This window comes from Chiloscyllium plagiosum, chromosome 12 (assembly GCF_004010195.1).
Source record: "Chiloscyllium plagiosum isolate BGI_BamShark_2017 chromosome 12, ASM401019v2, whole genome shotgun sequence".
NCBI lineage: Eukaryota > Metazoa > Chordata > Chondrichthyes > Orectolobiformes > Hemiscylliidae > Chiloscyllium > Chiloscyllium plagiosum.
In genome coordinates, this window is record NC_057721.1 from 86,271,693 (window position 1) to 86,289,847 (window position 18,155).

General features: G+C 41.4%; 1 protein-coding gene across 1 annotated transcript in view; it reads left to right on the forward strand.

The window, feature by feature from the left end:
• The window catches only part of LOC122554866 (nesprin-3-like), an 84,935-nt gene that overhangs the window by 47,141 nt on the left and 19,639 nt on the right, over positions 1–18,155 (forward strand). The window contains exons 9-10 of the mRNA XM_043700214.1: positions 8,171–8,320; positions 17,507–17,662. Coding sequence (XP_043556149.1) covers positions 8,171–8,320; positions 17,507–17,662 — 306 coding nt within the window. The remainder of the gene's footprint in view (positions 1–8,170; positions 8,321–17,506; positions 17,663–18,155) is intronic.

The following is an 18,155-nucleotide window of genomic DNA, read 5'->3' on the forward strand; positions in this document are numbered from 1 at the left end:
TGTCAGCTCTCACTGCAATGGCCAAATCTGAAGGAGGAACAGGACTCCGATCAGGTGACAGGACTCCAAGGAAGAGTGAGCATAGGAAATCCTGGTCTGCTGAGCAAAAACCTTCATGAGAAATCAGCCAGTGCATGATGTTTAGACCTAACTGGTAAGGCTTTGGAACTGGACATCCATGGCAAACTTCTTTTTAAACTGAATCCAGCGGTGCCTTTCGAGAATTAACTTGCCTGTCCCAAGGAGAACCATCCACTGGCCTATCCTGGAACTCTCTTAATTAATTATCTTTCTTCTAACTGCCATGTTCACTTATCTTCCAACAGTAACATCATTTCATTTTCCTGCTTCAAAGTGGATGATAATCAAATGATCTGAAAATGGCTTGTGAACTACTGGACATATGCTGTAAAAGATATTTATGATTCACGTGAGGGCTTTTGTATTGTCAAAGTTTGACTTCACAGTTCTATTGTGCTGAGCTGCCTGCAGTCCTTCTCGTTGCGAGATGAATGTGTCCATGCCCTCTTTCACAACAGTGGAATCAAACATTGTCATAAGCACCTCTTTGAACCTGCTCAAAGAATATCCAAACACTTGAGTATTAATTTCCTGCCCCTATGACATTGTTGTAGTACTTAAGTTTTCACCTTGAATCAGGTCTGGTTTTAGTTCTGGGGTGATTTTGAGCAGAGCAGAGTTCAAGGTTTTTTCCGTGCCATATTGAGGGCATGGTCCCATTTCTTCACTCCTGTTCGGCTTCGAAAGTTTGCTGATATACCAAGTGTGGGAGAATACAGCAACTCCTCAGCAAAACAGGTAATACTTAACTGGGCGAAGACCCAATTAAGATGTCAGTAAGGGAATGTACAGTTTGCTATAATGGTCAGGATACCACCAGCGTGCTTCCACTGGTGGAAGCTCTTCCTATTAGAACCCAGGAATCTTTTTTTTTTCCACCAGTAATGGTGGAAATTTAAGTGCTGTCCCTATGCAATGCAAGCAATGTATTTTAACTGGTCTGTTGGGATTGTGAGGAATACTAGGGTGGCACGGTGGCTCAGTGGTTAGCACTGCTGCCTCACAGCACCAGGGTCCCAGGTTCGATTCCAGCCTCGGGCAACTATCTGTGTGAAGTTTGCACATTCTCCCAATGTCTGCGTGGGTTTCCTCCAGTTACTCCAGTTTCCTCCCACAGTCCAAAGATGTGCGGGTCAGATGAATTGGCCACGCCAAATTGTCCCCATAGTTTTAGGTGCATTCGTCAAAGGGAAATGGGTCTGGGTGGGTTACTCTTCGGAGGGGCGGTGTGGACAGGTTGGGCCTTTTCGGGCCTGTTCCCATGCTGTAGGGAATCTAATCTAATCTAAACTAAATTGAATTGAATTGAATTTATTGTCACGTGTACCCAAGGCACAGTGAAAAACTTGTCTTGTGAGCAATACAGGCAGATCACAGAGTTAAGTAGCATAGATAGTAAATAATAGGTAAACAGCGGAAAAAACAAAATCAAAGGTACTGGCGAATGTTAAGAGTTTGAGAGTCCATTTGGTATTCTAACAATAGTAGCGTAGAGACTGTTATGAAACCAGCTGGTGTGTGTGTTCAGGCTTCTGTACCTCCTCCCTGATGATAGAGATTGTAGAAAAACATTGCCTGGGTGGGATGGATCTTTGAGAATGTTGGCGGCCTTGCCTTGACAGCGGGCTGAAAATTTTCTAATTTTAAAGCCAAATGTGAAATGGATATTCCAGGTATGATGCAGCTGGTCAAACCACTTTAATTTATTTAAACACTACAGTTGAAACACTAACAAAAAAAGTGGAATTTAGAATAATTTAACTATTGGTAAACTTAACCAACCCGATACAGTGACTATTACTAAATAACTGTTCCAATGTTGCATTAAAGAGCACCAGCTAAATTGGAATCACTGGGTATTACGGAGCAAACTCTCCTCTGGTTGGAATCATACCTGGCACACAGAAGACTGCTTGCATTTGATTTATTGTTATTAGATGTACCAAGATACAGTGAAGAGTGTTGTTCTGGGTGCTCTACATGCAGATCATAGCACACAAAGTGCATTGGGGAGCAGAACATGGTGTAGAACAAAGTGTTGCAACCACAGAAGATGCAGAAAGATCAAAATTAATATTTGAAACATCCTTTCAAGAGTCTGAATACAGCAGGGACGAAGGTGTTCTTGAATCTAATTGTACATGTATTCAAACTTGTATATCTTCTGCCTGATAGAAGAGGGGAGAAGAGAGTATACCCAAAATGGGATGGGTCTATGGTGTGGTAATTGGAGGTCAGTCATCTCAGTTCCAGGACATCTCTGCAAGAGTTCCTCATGATAGTGTCCTTGGCCCAACCATCTTCAGTTGCTTCATCAAAACCTTCCTCCATCATAAGGTCAGAAATGGGGATGTTCGCCAATGATAGCACAATATTTAGCACTATTTCTGACGACTCAGATATTGAAGCAATCAGTGTTCGAATGCAACAAGATCTGGGCAATATCAGGCTTAGGGCAGACAAGTGGCAAATAACATTTGCAGCACACAAATGCTAGGCTATGATGATCTTCTGTAAGAGATAATCTAAGCAGCGCCCTTTAACATTCAATGGTATTACCATCACTGAATCCCCCACTCTCAACATCATGGGGATTACCATTGAGCTGAAACTCAGCTGGACTCCACCATATAAATACAGTGGCTACAAAAGCAGAGTAGACATTAGGAATGCCGAGCAAGTAACTCACCACCTGACTTCCCAAAGCCTGTCCACCATCTTCGAGGCACAAGCCAGGAGTGTGATGGAATACACCCCACTTACCTGACACCATCCAGGGCAACGCAGCCCTGTTGACTGCCTCTACATCCCACAAGCATCCACTCCCTCCACCATCAGTAGCAGTAATGCATACTCTCGACAAGTTGCATCTTGTAGAAAGAAATCCATTGAAGATCCTTAGCTCCTTACAAACCCATGACAATTTCCATCTCGAAGGACAAGGTCAGCAGATACATGGTATTATGGACCAGGCATGACCACCTCAAAATATTTTAAGAAGGTAAACTAGACTTTAACGTTTTCTAATTTTAAAGCCAAATATGAAGTAGATATTCCAGGTGTGATGGAGCTGGCCAAACCACTTTCAGCAGAACAGAATTTGCTTAAACACTACAGTTGAAACACTGACAAAAGAAAGCAGAATTTAGATTAACTTAACTAATGGTAAACTTAACTAACCCAATGCAGTGGCTATTACTAAATAACTGTTCCAATACAGTAACACCCCAGAAACACTCCTCTTAGCAAAAAGGTAAATTCAAACACTGGTTCTTACAGGCAGGAGGGAACAGCTTCCATAGAGAGATTTCAGAAGAAAGTCAGAGGAGTTCTTCACTGAAGCTTGAAGCTCCCTTAGGCTCCTCACATTTGTGACTGCTGCAGCTAAAACAAACTATAAAAACTGAACTGGGAAAATTGGCCACTCCCTTGCCAGTGTTAAACTAGCCTTTTCCTTGACTCCAGATTTTGGTACCTCTGCCTTTAGGACTGCTCTTGAAGATAACCTCTTTAAGTGACAGCATTGTCACAATAGGAACGCCACCACCTGCAAATTCCCCACCAGGCAACTTGTCATCCAGATTTGGAAATGTATCGCCATTACAGAGGAACCTCGATTATCTGGCATTCGATTGTCCAAATATTGGATTATCCGGCAAGATTGCTAGGTCCCGATGCTTGGCTAAACAATGTTATCCAGCACTCAATTATCCAAAATTCAATTAACTGAACGAAATACGCCTGCCTGTGTCCTTCGGATAATCGAGGTTCCTCTGTATTTCACTGTTACATAGAACATTACAGCACAGTACAGGGCCTTGACGTTGCACTGACCTGTGAAGTTAATCTGATGCCCATCTAAACTAAACCATTCCATTGCTATCCATACATGTGTCCAATACCCATTTTTTAAAGGCTCTTCTAATTGAACAGCCTTTTGCTTCTATGCAGTTTATATCCCTCTATTCCCTGCCTCTTCATGTCTTTGTCAAGATACCTCTTAAATGTTGCTATTATATCTGCTTCTACCTCAGGCTGCAGATTCGTGACTTATCACCCTCTGTGTAAAATAAAAAGACCTGCCTCTCACATCTCCTGTAATCTTTCCCTCTATCATTTTAAGCCTATGTCCCTGAGTAATTGACATTTCTAGCCTTGGAGAAAGACTCTGACTAGCCATTTTATCTTTACCTCTCATGATTTTGTAAACTTCTATCAGGTCACCCTCAGTTTCTGACATTCAAGTGAAAACAAACCAAGTTTTTCCAATCTCTCATTGCTAATATCCTCCAAATCAGGCAACATCTGGTGAACCTTTCCTGTACCCTATCCAAAGCCTCCACATCCTTCATATATCACAAACAACAGAGGTCTCAGTATGGATCCCTGTGGCACACCACTAGTCACTGACCTCCAGCCTGACAAACACCCTTCCACCACTAGACTCTGCCTTTTATGGGCAAGCCCCACCTGAATCCATGTGTCCAAATCAATGTGGGTCTCATATATCTAAGATTTCTGGATGGGCTTACCATGAGGGTCTTTTTCAAAGCCTCACTAAAACTGATGTAAATGACGTCCACTGCTCTACCCTCACCAATCACCTCTGTCACCATCTTGAAAAGGTAATCAAGTTAGTAATACACAATCTGCCCTGCACAAAGCCTTGCTGACTGTCCCTAATTTTCCAAATGCATATAAATCCCATCCCCAAGAATTCTCTCCAATAGCTTCCCAAACACCGATGTGAGACTCATCAGTCTAGAGTTTCCTGGATTGTCCCTATTTCCCTTCTTGAACAGAGGAGCAACATGAGCTCCTTGCCAGTTCTCCAGGCATCTCCAGTGGCTAATGAGGACACACAGATCTTGGTCAAGGCCCCAGAAATCTCTTCTCTTGCCCCTCTCAAGAACCTGGGATAGATATCATCGGGCCCAGGGGACTTATCCACCTTAATGCTCTTGAAGAGACCCAACACCACTTTCATGATCTCAGAATGTCCACACAAATATCACTATCCTCCATATCCTTCCCTGGGTGAATACTAACATAAAGTACTCACTTAGGATCTTGCCCATCCTCTCTGCCTCCAAGCACAAGCTTCCTCCTTTATCCTTAAGTGGTCCTAGCTTCTGCATAGTTATCCTCTTGTTTTAATGTATGTATAGAATACTTTGCGATTGTCTTTAACCCGACTTGCCAGGGTCGTTTCATGGCCTGTTGTTGCATTCCTAATTCCATGCTTGAGTTCCTTCCTCTTCTCCTTATATTCCACATAGGCCCTGTCGGATTTTACCTTCCCAAGCCTTACATATGTTTCTTTTTTCCTTTTACTAAATTCACAAACGTCCCTCCTAATCCAAGGGTCGCTTACCATACCGTCCTTGTCCTCCCCCTTCACTGGAACATGCCGGTCCTGAACTCCAGCAGACCCTTAAAAAATTCCCACATGTCAAATGTGGACTTGCTTGATACCGCTGCTCCCAATTAACATTCCCACAAGGTCCTGACTTATCCTTATTTATAGTTATCTTCAAACTTCAGGAGTTGTGATCACTGTTTGCAAAATGCTGTCCCACTGAAAGGTCAATCACCTTGCCAGGCTCATTAGCCAATACAAGGTCCAGTATTGCCCCTCGTCTAGTTGGATCATCCACATACTGTTTCAAGAAACTCTAATGGATGCATTTCACAAATTCTTCCTTGTCTTAATCCTGTTGCTGTAAGGGAGTCTCAGTCAATATTGGGGAAGTTAAAGTTATCCACTATGGCAACCCTTTTTATTGCATGTTTCCATAATCTTCCTATTTATTTGTTCCTCAAGGACTCTGCGGTTGTTGGGGGTCTGTAGTATAATGCTATCAATGTTATTATAGCCATCTTATTGTTAACCTTGTCTCATTTTCCAGCATTTGGCTCATATCCCTGTAAACCTTTCCTAGTCATACAGCCATCCAGATGCCTTTTAAATGTCGTAATTACCTGCTCTTGATTAATCATTGTCTGTCTCAGGTGCTTGAGGTACATTTCATTCTGCCCTAGAGATTTATCTACTCGACATCACTGCCAAATGTGGCTGACTCCTTACTGCCCTCTGGTCTTTGAGGAACGTTCAGGTTCCATGTGCAGCAAATAGGATGCAATGCAGTGTGAAAAAGGTGCAGCACTTTCGTCAAGGTAGATGATCTTAAGGCACAAATAGAGATAAATGAATATGGTTTAGTGCCATTCTAATGGTTTGATTACAGGGTGATCAAGACTGAAAACTGAATATTCAAGGATATTCATTACTTGGTTTGTGTAGACAAAAAGATGATGGTGGAGTGCGCTTAATAAGGGATGGAATCAATACGTTAATGAGAGAAAATCTAAGGTGGAAGGATGAAGATGTAGAATCAGTTTGGTTGGAGCTAACAAACAGCAAGAAGCAGTCGCCATTCATGAGAGTTGTTTATAATCCATCAAATAGCCATGTTAATATTGAGTATGGAATAAGTCAATGAATTTAAGAAGCAAATTATATTGTTGATGCAGCACTAACGAGCAACTTTAATTTTTATACAGCCTGGATAACTCAACTAGGAGCCAGCTATTTTAGATTTAGTATGATTTATTGAGAAAGGGCTGATCAGTAACCTTACTGTGAAAGTAACTTTTGAAAATAGTTTTACAGCACAGAAAGAGGCCCTTCAGCCCATCATGTTTACACCAGCGACCGTGACATGGTGTAATTTTAAATTAAGTTTGAAAATTACGTCATTCATTCGGAAACTGGGGTCATAAATCTGATTAAAATAAATGATGAAAATGAGGGATAAATTGGAAACATATGACTAGATTTAATGGTAAACCGACAATGGCTAGTATTTAAAGATGTATTACAGCGATTTGCATTAATATACATTCCTCTAAAACACAGCACCAAAAGGAGAGGGAACTGAAACATGGGTCACGGTTTAAAAATGACCTTACATCAATGGACATAGCTCATAAGGATATCAGAAAAATTAGTACCTGACGACTGGGAGCAATTTAGAACCCAGCAAAAGATGACCAAGAACTAATAATGGAAAGGAGAATTTGAATGCAAGTTAGTGAGAAACGTAGAGTGTAAAAGCTCCTTTAGGCATATGGAAAGGAAAGGTTTAGCTAAGACAAATGTGGCCCCATTAAATGCAGAGACAGAAGAATGTATAATGGAGGATAAGGAAATAAAAAAAACCATAGACATAGAACATAGGAGCAGGAGTAGGCCATTCAGCCATTCCGTTTGACCATGGCTGATCAACCAGCTTGGTCCCTGTTCCCACTTTGTCTCCATACATTTGACCCGTTCAGCCCAAGGAATTGTATCATCACCACCTTGAAAACCTTTAGTGTTTTGCCTCAACCACTTTGTGTAGTAGAGAATTCCACGGGTTCAGTGCTCTCAGTGAAGACATTTTTCCTCATTAATGTAGAAAAACTGAATAATTACAAAAACGGGAATTGTTGAAGAAACTCAATGTCTGGCAGTATCTGTGAAGAAGAGTGAATGCTATGAGTCCAAGGTCCTTCTTGGGTAGACTGGACTCAAAACGTTAATTTTATTTCTGTTTTCACAGATGCTGCCAGACCTGAATTTCTCCAGCACTTTATCTGAAGGGAATTGGGTACGTATCACAGGTACTTGACTATATTCCATTAATAAATACGTAAACAGCATACTTGGTGCAGAATGCAGAAAAGTATGCCAGTATATTCAGATCAAAACCCATACATGCACGTCACAATGGAATGAATTTGACATTTACTTCTCTTGAGTAATCTCACTGTTTAGTTTCAACAGATTAAAACAATGTCAGCATTGCATAATTCATAGTCCAATCAAAACCAAGAATGTTGGAAATCTTCAGCATGGAGGAAGAAGAATTAATGTTTCAGTTTGATGATCTTTCATCTGAACTGAGCAATGTTTGAAATGTTATAACGTGATACCTATTACTGATTATTTACAGTAATTTATCATTTCAGATTTTCACCATTTTCAGTAGTTTGCTTTTGTCCGATACAAATCATACTTGTTAAAGTCCATTTGACTGTTTAACAGATGAATGGTCGAGATCCCAGTGCTTGCAAGCTGTTATTGAAGAAGTTTGAAGAGTGGCTCAAAACTGAAGATCGGAGATTGTTGAGCATTCTAGCTGCCAAACGTCCTAGGAGTAGCAGAGAGAGAAAAAACAGAAAACAAGGCCTGAAGGTCAGCGAGATTAGAGATCATTAAGATTCAATGTAATAAGAATATGGGAGCAGCTGGAGGCCATTCAGTTCTTCAAACCTGCTGCACAATTCAGTAACATCATGTATTTATGGTCAGAATTCTAGTTTTCTGTCTGTTCCACCTCTGCCTCATTATGTTTGACTTATTTGTCCATCAAAAATTAATCTAACTTAGACTTGAATAAATACAAAGACCCAGCCCTCACCGGAAGATATAGGAGCAGAAATTAGGCCATTCAGCCCATTGAGTCTGCTCCGCTATTCATTCATGGCTGATAAGTTTCCCAACCCCCTTCTCCTGCTTTCTCCCCATAACCATAGATCCCCTTGACAATGAGGAAACCATCTATTTCTGTCTTAAATATACTCAATGACCTGACCTCCCCAGCCTTCTGTGGCAATGAATTCTATAGATTCACCACTGTCTGGCTGAAGAAGTCTCTCTTCATCTCTGTTCTAAAGGGTCTTCCCTTTACTGCAAGGCTGTGCCCTCTGGTCCTGATCTCTCCCTCTAATGGAAACATCTTCCCAATGTCCACTCTTTCCAGGCTGTTCAGTATTCCAGGTAGTAATAGCCCCAGAGAAGATATTCCTTGTCCTTTAGTAAAACAAATCTGTGGATGCCAACAAGCTGAAATCAAAACACAAGAGGCCCTTCAACCCATCAATCCGCACTGACAAAAACTGCTCTAAATCTACACTAGTCCTACTTTCCAGCACTTGCTCTATGGCCTTCAATGTTTTCGGTGCTCATCTGAGTATTCTTTAAAGGTGCCCTCAACTACCCTCAAGGTGAAACTGTATTCCCTCCTATCCCCTCTAAACCTCCTCCCTTTCACCTTAAAGGTGCACCCACTCATTATTGACCTTTCAACAAAGGAGAGCTGCTGCATTTTGTCCACCCTGTACATATGCCTCATAGTCTTACCCATATTAATCAGGGCCACTGTCAGCCTTCCCTGCTTCAAATTTTTCCTGAAGGAGGGCTTATGCCTGAAATGTCGATTCTCCTGCTCCTTGGATGCTGCCTGATCTGCTGCGCTTCTCTGCTTCAAAGAAAACCTGCGCTAATCCAGTCTCTCTTTGTAGCGAAAGTGCTCCATCCCAGGCAACATTCTGGTGAAGTGGCTCTGCACCCATTCCAGTGCAGTCACATCCTCAATCACGATGACCAGGATTGCAAATAATACTCCAGCCGTGGCTCATCCTAAGTTTTATTTTGCTCCAACACGACCTCCCTTCTCTTATAATCTATGCCACAACTGTTAGACAAGTCCCATATGCTGCCTTAACAACCCTACAAACCTGTCCTGCTGCTTGCAGGGATCTTTGGACCATTACCCCAGGGTTCGTTGTGTTCCTCTGAGCTTCCTAGTGTTTTGCCCTTCATGAAGTGTTGCCTTGTCTTGTTTCTTCTTCCGAAGTGCATCACCTAACACTTATCAGGGTTAAGATCCTTCTGCCACTGAACTGCCCATCTGTAAAATCCTCCTGTAACCTAGGACCACCTTCCTCCCTGTTAGCCAATCTGTGTCCTATGTAAACTCATTTATCATAACCCCATGTTTTCTTGTATATCCTTTGGAGCTATCATTTAGAGCTATCATGAATAATAAGTGACCCAGCACTGTCCATGCAACTTGATGGACAGTCACATAAACAGCTTTGACAAAGGGTCAGTTAGACTCGAACTGTCGGCTCTTTTCTCTCCTTATAGATGCTTATTGATGGTCTACACCTGAACCTGAGGGGCACCAGTATCCTTGGGGGGAGGTTTGCTAGTGCTCTTGGGGGGGGTTTAACTACCTCTGAATTAGATGTTATGAGCAGCCTGAAGTCAATTAAACTGAGATTCAATTTCTCTCTAAATTGACATCTACTTAAAAAAGATGTCTTAAGTGTGCCAGACATATGCTAGGCAGAAAGTTTCAACATATATAGTTGTCAATATATTAACACATTCATAATTAATGCACTCCAACCATTGATTTTGAAATATTTCACTCTTTATCTACTGCTGATGTCTTTATCCACATGGCAGAAGTAGGCATTTCAGACAAATGCATTAACATATCTGCATCCAATATCAACCTCATTTTCTATTTCCCAACAAAAAATCAATTCTTCTATTTTATAAATGTCTCCAAGATAATATCTCAATGAGAAATTAATAATCTAGGCTTTACTAAATCATCCATGGCACCAGAATGTGACAACCCATATTCATTTGTATAAGTGAGTGACAGAAATGACGTTAACATAAAACAAAGATTTCTGGATTCTGCAGATCTGAAACAAACAAAAGCACAAATAGTTGGAGAAACTCAACAGATCTGGCAGCACCTGTGGAGAAACAATAGAACTAATATTTTGAATCTGGTGACTCTTCAGGAATTATTTTGTTGGAGAGAGTAAACCTGAATTCAACTAATTTCTCACAAGATGCCTTAACATAGTCCCAGGTGGAAAGTACATGTGTTTTTGCATTTTTGTGCTAGGTGGATGCAACTGGTGCTTTGTAGATATAAAAATAAGTTTGAAATATCAGTTTGTGGGATGGATAAATGACAGATGCAGCACCTATTCCCCACACTATCATGATTTTATGGTGGGGGTTGGGAAGCTGAGGAACATGAAGAAAGTCCTTCAAGTGTCAAGAGCTACCCAAGAGGAAACCTTGATACAGATCCATACCCACATCACTTGTTGCCACCAGCATAATCTCATTTTAACTTTACATTCATTCAAACTAAACTGGAATAAATGGCTCTGAATTGTATCTTAAAGTAGCACCTGCTGCCCCTGAAATGACCAGGTCAAACAAGCAAGTTCACACCAAAATGCCAGGGATGCTTGAGCCAATCCTTTAGATCTTCAGAACGGGATATCTCAGTCTGCAACTCAAATTGTGAATGTAAACCTACCCATTCAGGTGGATCATGAAATCATACAACACAGAAAGAGACCTTTTGGTCCAACTCATCCATGTAGACCAGACGTTCAAATCTGACCTAGTCCCATTTGCCACCATTTGGCTGGTATCCCTCTAGATCCTTCCTATTCATGTACATGTCCAGATGCCTTTTAAATGTGGTAATTGTACCAGCCTTCACTAATTCCTCTGGCAGTTCCTTCCATACAGGCACTGTCCTCTGGATGAAAAAGTTACACCTCAGGTCCTTTTAAAATCTTTCCACTCTCACCTTAGACCTATGCCTTCTAATTTTGGACTCTCCTACCCGAGGAAAAAGATCTTTGCTATTCATCAAATGCATGCCCCTCATGATTTTATAAACTTTGATAAGGTCACTCCTCAGTCTTTAATGTTCCAGCGGAAAAAAGCCCCAGCCTATTCAACCTCTCCCTATAGCTCAAACCCTCCAGTACTAGCAACATCCTTGTAAACCTTTTCTGCACCCTCTCAAGTTTGATAACATCCTTCCTATAGAAGGTATGTTAATTAATTCAAGTATTCACAAATTTTAAAAGTTTGAATCCTGTTTTAAGTATCCTGACTTGAACTAAATGTTCTCTGCAGGCTGTGTAAATGTAAATTGGCATATGCTTCTTCACAGTAAAAACCAAAGATGCTTACAGCTAAGTACTTAAAAGGAGTAGTTTCTTTACGCATGAGGCTTGTTAACATACGGAACAGGCTACCAGCTCAAGCAATGTGTGCCAACTCACTTAAAATGATCTTATTGCAAATAGCTGCATGCCTGAGGTGTGAGGGAAGTGAACACAGTCTGTGCAAGAAAAAAAAAGTAAATGATTGAAGAGCAACATTGTTAGCCATATGGTTATAAGTTCCTAAACCTATCTCTGCACTTATTATTAGGCAAGTACAAGGTTACAGAGTCATTACATTTGAAAATAGCACAAACATGTTGGATTTTGTGCCACTTTGTTTTCTTCATTGTCTGCAACAGCGTTTATTGCCTATTCAAAGTTGTCCTGGAGAAGATGGTGGTGAGCTTCCTTGAACCATTGTGATTCATTAGGGAAAGTAGACCCACAATATGATGTGGAGGGAGCTCCAGGATTTTTAACCAGTGACACTAAAGGAACAACATTATATTTCCAAGCCAGGATGGTGAATGTCTTGAAGGGAAACTTGCAGATGATGGTACTCGCATGCACTGGTCCTTCTAGACAGGAACGGCTGCGGATTTAGAAGATGGCGACTAAGGAGTCTTGGTGAATTTTTGCAATGTATTTATAGATGGTACACACTGCTGCTACTTAGCTTTTGTAGTGGAGGGGGTGAATGCTGGTGGATGTGGTGCCAATCAACCAGCCTGTTTTATCCTGGAAAGGAGGGTTCTTGTGACATAGTGATCAGAAACATAGAAATATCAAATTTTACAGTACAGAAAGAAGCTATTTGACCCATTATGACTCTACTGGCTCCCAAAAGAACTGCGAATGGCTGTGAATGAATTTGTTCGGCTTCAATGGGAAATTATGCTTGATTAGCATTGATTACTTTTCTGGACAGCTTTAATTTAAATAATTGTGTATTATATTATTAAAAATGTCAGTAAATATCAAGAGTTTCTTTTTCAGCTCATAGAATTTCATTTTATTGGCTTTTATTGGTAGAGGAATTGAGTTCCGGAGTCCTGAGGTCATGATGCAGTTGTATAAGACTCTGGTGCGGCCGCATCTGGAATATTGTGTGCAGTTTTGGTCACCATACTTTCGGAAGGATGTGGAGGCACTGGAACGGGTGCAGAGGAGGTTTACCAGGATGTTGCCTGGTATGGAAGGAAGATCGTATGAGGAAAGACTGAGACACTTGGGGCTGTTTTCATTAGAGAAAAGAAGGTTTAGGGGTGACTTGATTGAGGTGTACAAGATGATTAGGGGGTTAGATAGGGTTGACAGTGTGAACCTTTTCCCGCGTATGGAGTCGGGTATTACCAGGGGGCATAGCTTTAAATTAAGGGGGGGTAGATATGGGACTGAAGTTAGGGGTAGGTTCTTCACTCAGCGGGTCGTAAGTTCATGGAATGCCCTGCCAGTAGCAGTGGTGGACTCTCCCTCTTTATGGGCATTTAAGCGGGCATTGGATAGGTATATGGAGGATAGTGGGTTAGTATAGGTTAGGTGGGCTTGGATTGGCGCAACATCGAGGGCCAAAGGGCCTGTACTGCGCTGTATTCTTCTATGTTCTATGTTCTATGCTGCCAGACCTGAGATTTTCCAGCATTTTTTCTTTTGGTTACATAAGCAGCTTTCTCCCACCACTTCTGTCCTCTCCCATTGAGACAATTTTGAATTCAGCTCGCCAAGGTATTCTGTTGCCTTTATCAGTCTTCCATGCAGGATGTTGTTAAAGGCTTTGTTAAAATCCAGAAAAAAACTATATCAATTACAGTGACTATATCAATCACACTTGATCACTACCTCAAATAATTTTGAGAGTTTGTTAGGTATGACCCCCCTCTGATAAAGCCAGGTTGACTATCCCTGAACAAACCTTGCCTTCCAAGTGGAGATTAATTGTCTCCTTCTAAATTTTCTCCAATAATTTCCTGACCACTGATGTGAGACTTAATGTCTGCAATTCCTTGGTTTATCCCCACCACCTTTCTTAAAATGTGGAACTGAAATGGCTGTCATCTGGAATCACCTCTGTGGTCAGAGAGGAAATAACAATGTGAGTCAAAGCCCTTGTATTTTCCTGCCTTAGCTTCTTTTGCAGCCAGAGATACAACTCTGCAGCCAGACTGGGGAATTTGTCCACTTTTAAGCCTGCTAACACCTCTAATACCACCTCATTCCCTATGTTAAGACCCGTCAGTCTCCCCAAATTATGTACCTACGTCCTCCTCCAAAGTGAGGATAGATGTGTAGTACTTATTTAACAGCTGGCTCCATGCACAGATTGCCCCACTGGTCACTAATGGACCCTAGTCATTCCCTGATTATCCTTTTACACTTGATATGTTTACATCATGGATTCTCCCTAATCCTATCTGTCAGTGTTTTTTCGTTCCCCTATTTGCTCTCCTAATGGTTTTTTAAGTTCCCCCACATTTTCTGCATTCCACTACAGCCTCTGTTGATTTGCCTCATTTGCACATGTTAAATAGCCATTCTTCTTCCCTAGTCCTAAATATACCTCAACATTCAGAGTTTTCTGTCTTATTGCTCGAATATTTCACTTTGCATTGCAAATCAATTGTCCAGCAGGCTGAGCTAACTGACACCAAAGGTTGCTATAGTCCCGGAGGACATAGGGCTGCTCTCTTAGGAGAATGATGACTGGTAGAGTTTAATCTGTCACCACCTCTGGACCAGGGAGAGTTTGTGAAGGAGGCATCTTCATGGTAACCTCAGTTGGTGTAGACAATGAACCCATACTGTTGACATCCCTGTGCATTTAAAACCAGCCATCCAACCAACTGAGCTAACTGAACACCTCCTCAACCACACCACAGATTTGGTCAAAATTTAGTTAACATGCTGAACCCCCAAGGTAAGAGTGACCTTGACATCCCTTTGCAAAAGTAGAGTTGCTGGAAATTAGGGGAATATTCTCTCCTGGTTAGAGTGATGCCTTTCGAAAAGGAAGATGGTTGTGGTTGAAGGAGGTTTTCAATCTTGGTCCTAGGTCATCTCTACTGGAGATCCTCAGGGCAATGTCCTAAGCCTGATCATCTTCAACTGCTTCATTTGTAGTGATAAAGTGCCAGACAATGACTGCCTCTAACAAGAGAGAATCCAGCCATTAAATTTCAATGTTCAATGACATTACCACCATTAGCATCCTGGGCCTGTCATTAAAGGTGATGGTGGGTACAGCTCTAAGAGCATGCATGAAGCTTGACCCTATTCAAGGCAAACTCAAACCTCTTTAGATTGGCACCCCATCCACTATTTTCAACATGTACTCCCTTCAGCACTCTGGTACAGTGGAAATAGTGTATACCATCTACAAGACATTTTTCTATATGTCTTTAGAAAGCACTTGCCAAACCCGCAAACACCACTACCAAGGGGCACAGGGCAACAGATTCATGGGAACACCATTACTTCCACACCACACCCTGACTTGGAACTGTGTTGCATTTTCTTCACCATTGCTGAAATCTTGGAACTATCTTCTTGATAACACTGTAGATGACTCTATGCCATGTGAATTGCAGCAGTTCAAGAAGGCAGGTCATCAGCACCACCACCTCAAAGACAATTAGCAATGGATTTTAAATACTGGTCAAACCAGCAATGTACATCATCCTTATGATTGAATAATAAAAGCAGGGCCAGGGATAAGCAGGGATATTTCTGCCAAGATTCTTTTTGTCCAATATGTCTTGGTTCTTGAAAGCAAAATAGATAAGCATAGAGATGTTCAGATGGCTGACATTCATGTGCATAAAGCTGGATGTCACCAAACACAATCAGTCTTTGCCAACACAGGTTACTCAAGCAAAATTTTGAATTTCTTCTAGGTGCTCTTCAGAGGGCAGTCCGGGTTCAGATTGGACCAGGGCTCTGGTTTTCCAGAGACAGGAAAGCTGAGCTGGGAAGCTCTTTTCCTTCTCCAACTGTAAAGTTCAAACACAATCCAGAAGTTGTAAACAAACAATCATAAACACATGCAGAGTCTCTGCAATAAACACACAACTTTAAAGAAATGCCTTGTGAAAAACATGTTGCGCTTTTATGCTGCCTCTTTTGTTTTTTAAAGGGTACCTGGTTATCCACAACTATCTTACTCCAATCCCGGAAAATAGTAAAACATGAAGCCCCTGAAATGGGACAAGAATATAAATTCTTAACATTTCCCACTGGACAGATTTATTTGTGGTTGTGCTTTTTAATTTATCCCTAAATCCCATGTCATTATTGCCAACATGGACTCTTAGAACTAGGTCCAACCCCTCCCACTCCAAATTCCTCTCCAGCCCAGAATAGATGTTCTGAACCTTGACACTGGGTAGGAAACACAGATTTTGGGACACTCTGCTTTTGCTGCAGAGAACACAATCTATTCCCTGAAGTATCTATGACAACCCTCATGATTATTACATTTCTCTTTCTTTCCCTCACTTGAATTGCACTCTGGACTATTATACTGTGCTCAGTACATTCATCCTGCATGCAGTCTGTGCCCACGTCCATACTGGGAGCAAGAACCCTGTACTTATTGGATAAGGGCACTGGCTGCGGATCCTCCAAAGTTGTATTCGAGAATCCAGTACCTGTCTTGCTTGCAGATGTAAACCTCTTGCCCCTGACCATGTACCAAATTTGATGTAATTAATCTAAGGGAAGTTACTGTTGTCTATAACTGTGTCCAAATATCTCTCCCTCTCTGATATCACAGTCTCTGCAACTTGAACTCCAGCTCATCAACTTTGAGTTGATGTTTCTCAAGCAGCCAACACTTGCTGCAGATGTGGCCATGGTGGATTAGTGTGGTGCTGGAAAAGCACAGCAGGTCAGGCAGCATCTGAGGAGTAGGAGAGTCAGTATTTCAGGCATAACCCCTTCATCACATTTTCCTGATCAAGGGCTAATGCCCGAAATGTCAACTGTCTTGTTCCTCGGATGCTGCCTGACCTGCTGTGCTTTTTCAGCACCACACATTTAGACTCAGATCTCCAGCATTTGCAGTTCTCACTTTCTCCTAGTCACAGTGGATCATCCTGACATCTACCAACTCTCACATCCTACAGCTGCTACACAGTGCCTACCCAGCCATATCTCCAATTAGTTAATTTTAATACTCAACATTTTTGAAGTGAACTTCTTAACTGCATTAGCATCTTCTGATTTAAACCACTTTGCCGATCAAAAGAAATACCCGCTGACTGCTGCCATTGCTCTTCCCACAAAAGTTCAATCCTCTCTTTATGAAGCTGCTGTCTTTGCTATTTCTTGGAATTCCACATTGCTACCCTGCTGATCTAGTCACTACACAGTTGCCGTCCCATATCAAGTTGCTATTTAAAACTACCTCAACTGCATTTGATATGAAGTTTGAGAATTTGATGGACATGAAATCAAACATGACATCTTGACATGGTGTACTGATTAGTGCAAGATGAAAAGCTTCTACTTCTTGTCATTTTATAAACAACGTTCTCCAGTTATGTGCACACAGCAGCAATGTTTTTAGCTTTTCTAAAAAGATTAACTAATGATTTTTCAGGTGCTGCAATCTCGTGTCCCTCAGGGCCAGAAAATTTTTGAAGAGCTCTTCAGTGCTGAGTTTCCTGGTGCGAATGAAGAAGAGAAACAGCTGGAAGATTTGCGATACCGATGGATGTTGTATAAATCAAAATTGAAGGAGGCTCAAGAACTTTCGGTATGTTTTGTGATCTGGGTTTACAGAAGCTATGAAATCCAATTTCTGTTGTGCTAGCTTTTCATTTTGCAGCAGCCTTCAGTAAATAATAAGATTCATTTTGCAAAAGATCACAGAGATCTTGAGTGCTATTTAATCCAAGTGCTTTATTCAAAGGTGAAAGTCTCAGCCCGCAAGTCCCAGGAGAAGAGGTGGTATGAATCAGCTGTGAATAATCTGTTATGATTTATTCCAGAGGATCCATATGCAGATATATGCTGACAACTGCACTGTATCTCTCTCTCCCTCAAAAGGGGGGGGGCATAGAAAACAGGGGAGCTGTTTGTCCTGATGTGAGTCACTTAGAACATGTTCTTATTCACAATCAAGGAAAGTTTAGCTTAAAGAATCCTAATGTAATCAGGCAGAGTCAGTAAGTTTTATAAAAAAGAAATTGTTTGCCAAATTTTTTTTTAATTGATGGAACAGCTGCCTTTGATAACAAAGAGCCAAT